Source organism: Solanum verrucosum, unplaced genomic scaffold (assembly GCF_900185275.1).
Source record: "Solanum verrucosum unplaced genomic scaffold, falcon-dt-bn FXZP01000040.1, whole genome shotgun sequence".
Classification (NCBI taxonomy): Eukaryota; Viridiplantae; Streptophyta; class Magnoliopsida; order Solanales; family Solanaceae; genus Solanum; species Solanum verrucosum.
In genome coordinates this window covers 917,395-919,329 of record NW_026020323.1, presented here as the reverse complement: position 1 = coordinate 919,329, position 1,935 = coordinate 917,395, and the positions used below count along the sequence as shown (strand labels likewise).

Below are 1,935 nucleotides of genomic sequence, written 5' to 3'. Positions count from 1 at the left end.
GAAAGCAAAAGCTTTGGGCAGTCTTTTCAACACTGAAAGAGAAGTGTAATAAGTTGGTGGCTTACATCTACTTTTTTTTTTTTTTCTTTCACAATTTACTGGTATCACTAATGGTATAGCTGTTTCAACTATAAAAAGAAAATAATATATATATCATTGTTTTTTCAGGAGTTGTGTTCTGTTTAAAAAGCTATGTATGAAGCATTAGTTTGTGCAGTTTGCAAAATATTGGTTTCAATTAATGTTGTTTTCTTATTTCGAACATTTCAATGAAATTTTTGTCGAGGTACAAACGTTGGTTAAAATCAAATAAAATTACAATGAAATAATTAAGACTTGTTATTAAAGACCTAAACTTGGAGAAGCAAATTCTAGTAAGTTTGAATTAGTTTCCAATGCAGACATGTCTTCTTGTTTCAAACTCACCAGTACTTCAATTCCATCCCCATTTTGGCTGTCCATCAATAATATTCTCTTATTAATTGGTACACTTCCTAAACACATTCTTCTAGGACTACCCCATCCATAGTCGATGTCACTCAAATTGAATTTACATAAGCTTGTACACTTGTACACATCAACTTCATCGTCGTGATCCCTTTCAAGTTGATTTTGAAGCGACTTAACTTTCTCTAACATTGTTGACATTAAATTTTTAGTTTCCCAATACATTTGTTTTTCCTTTCTCAATTCACTAATCAATCTATGCAATTTGATATCTGCAGGATCTGCAATCTCTGGTGCCATAAATAGGAAACTAGCATTACCTTGGAACTCTTCTGGCAACCATTTTTTCATAATTGGTCGCAAATTGACTGATTGCGTGAATATGGATGGCCTAGTTGAATTGGAAGCTATGCACTTGTATACAAATGCACTTGCAGCTTCAACAGACGTAGGATCAATACTACTACTTTTTGTTCCTGATTCAGCTGCAATCATAGCCTTGAGGGAATTTATTTTAGACCGCGAGAAGAAGTATTTATTCGATATGCAAGGATGGTTTCCTCTTGTTTTACTTTTAAGTATTGCCTCAGCTCTTGGGCTACTTACGGGTGGAAAATGGGATCCTCCATCGAATTGGAAAGATGGTATTGGGGCTTTTGGATTATGCGCCATAGCTGCCCAGTGATTAATGAAATTTGTCATACTTGATCCATCAACAATTTTGTGTGAGACACACAAACCAATTGATATTCCTCCGCAATTGAAATGGTTAAGTTGAGCCACGACTAAATTTTCCTTGGACGGGGTCCAAGGTAAGTCTGTTGGGAATATTAACTCTTCGGCCTTAGTACTGTTTAGATTAAAAATTTCTGACATTGGACAATCTATTTTCGATTCAAGAAACTTGGCCCCCACGTCATTGCATTCGACATGGAGACCGTCGTCTCTAATTGTTCCAGCCAATGGATAGTATGAAGTAAGAGCTCTTGAGAGAGAATTCTCAAGAATTGTAGATATATGAGTTGGATTAACTGGGAGAGTAGGATTGTATTGCTTTGGGAAGAACATGCCAAATGGCATGTAAGAACATGGATTAAGTTGATCAAATATGGAATGCTTTTTAATTCTATGGGACAATGGGGTTGGAGATGATGGTTTAATGATTTTTTTGGAAATCAAAGCAAGTCGTGATGCAGCCATTTTTCTTTAGGAAAACAGACTTAGCTTGTCTACCTTTTGTGCACTCTATTATAGGCCTTGGGTGGTCCTTTTTATACATATAAATACTTATTTGGTTTAGGAACGAGAAAATGACATAAATAGTCTTTTAACTATGGAAGTAGGTTTAAAATGGTCTCTTAACTATATATATTTTACGGATTTAGTCCTTTAACTATTCAAAAACTTATCAGTTTTGGTCTCTTAACTATACACTTATCGGTTTTAGTCCCTTAACTATAAACTTACCGATTTTAGTCCTTTAAGTAT

General features: G+C 34.8%; 1 protein-coding gene across 1 annotated transcript; it reads right to left on the bottom strand.

The window, feature by feature from the left end:
• Positions 1-342: 342 nt before the first annotated feature.
• On the bottom strand, positions 343-1,687 carry LOC125835497 (acylsugar acyltransferase 3-like). The gene has a single exon (XM_049514628.1). The coding sequence runs from the start codon at positions 1,645-1,647 to the stop codon at positions 343-345; it is 1,305 nt and encodes a 434-aa protein (XP_049370585.1). The 5' UTR covers positions 1,648-1,687.
• Positions 1,688-1,935: the final 248 nt, after the last annotated feature.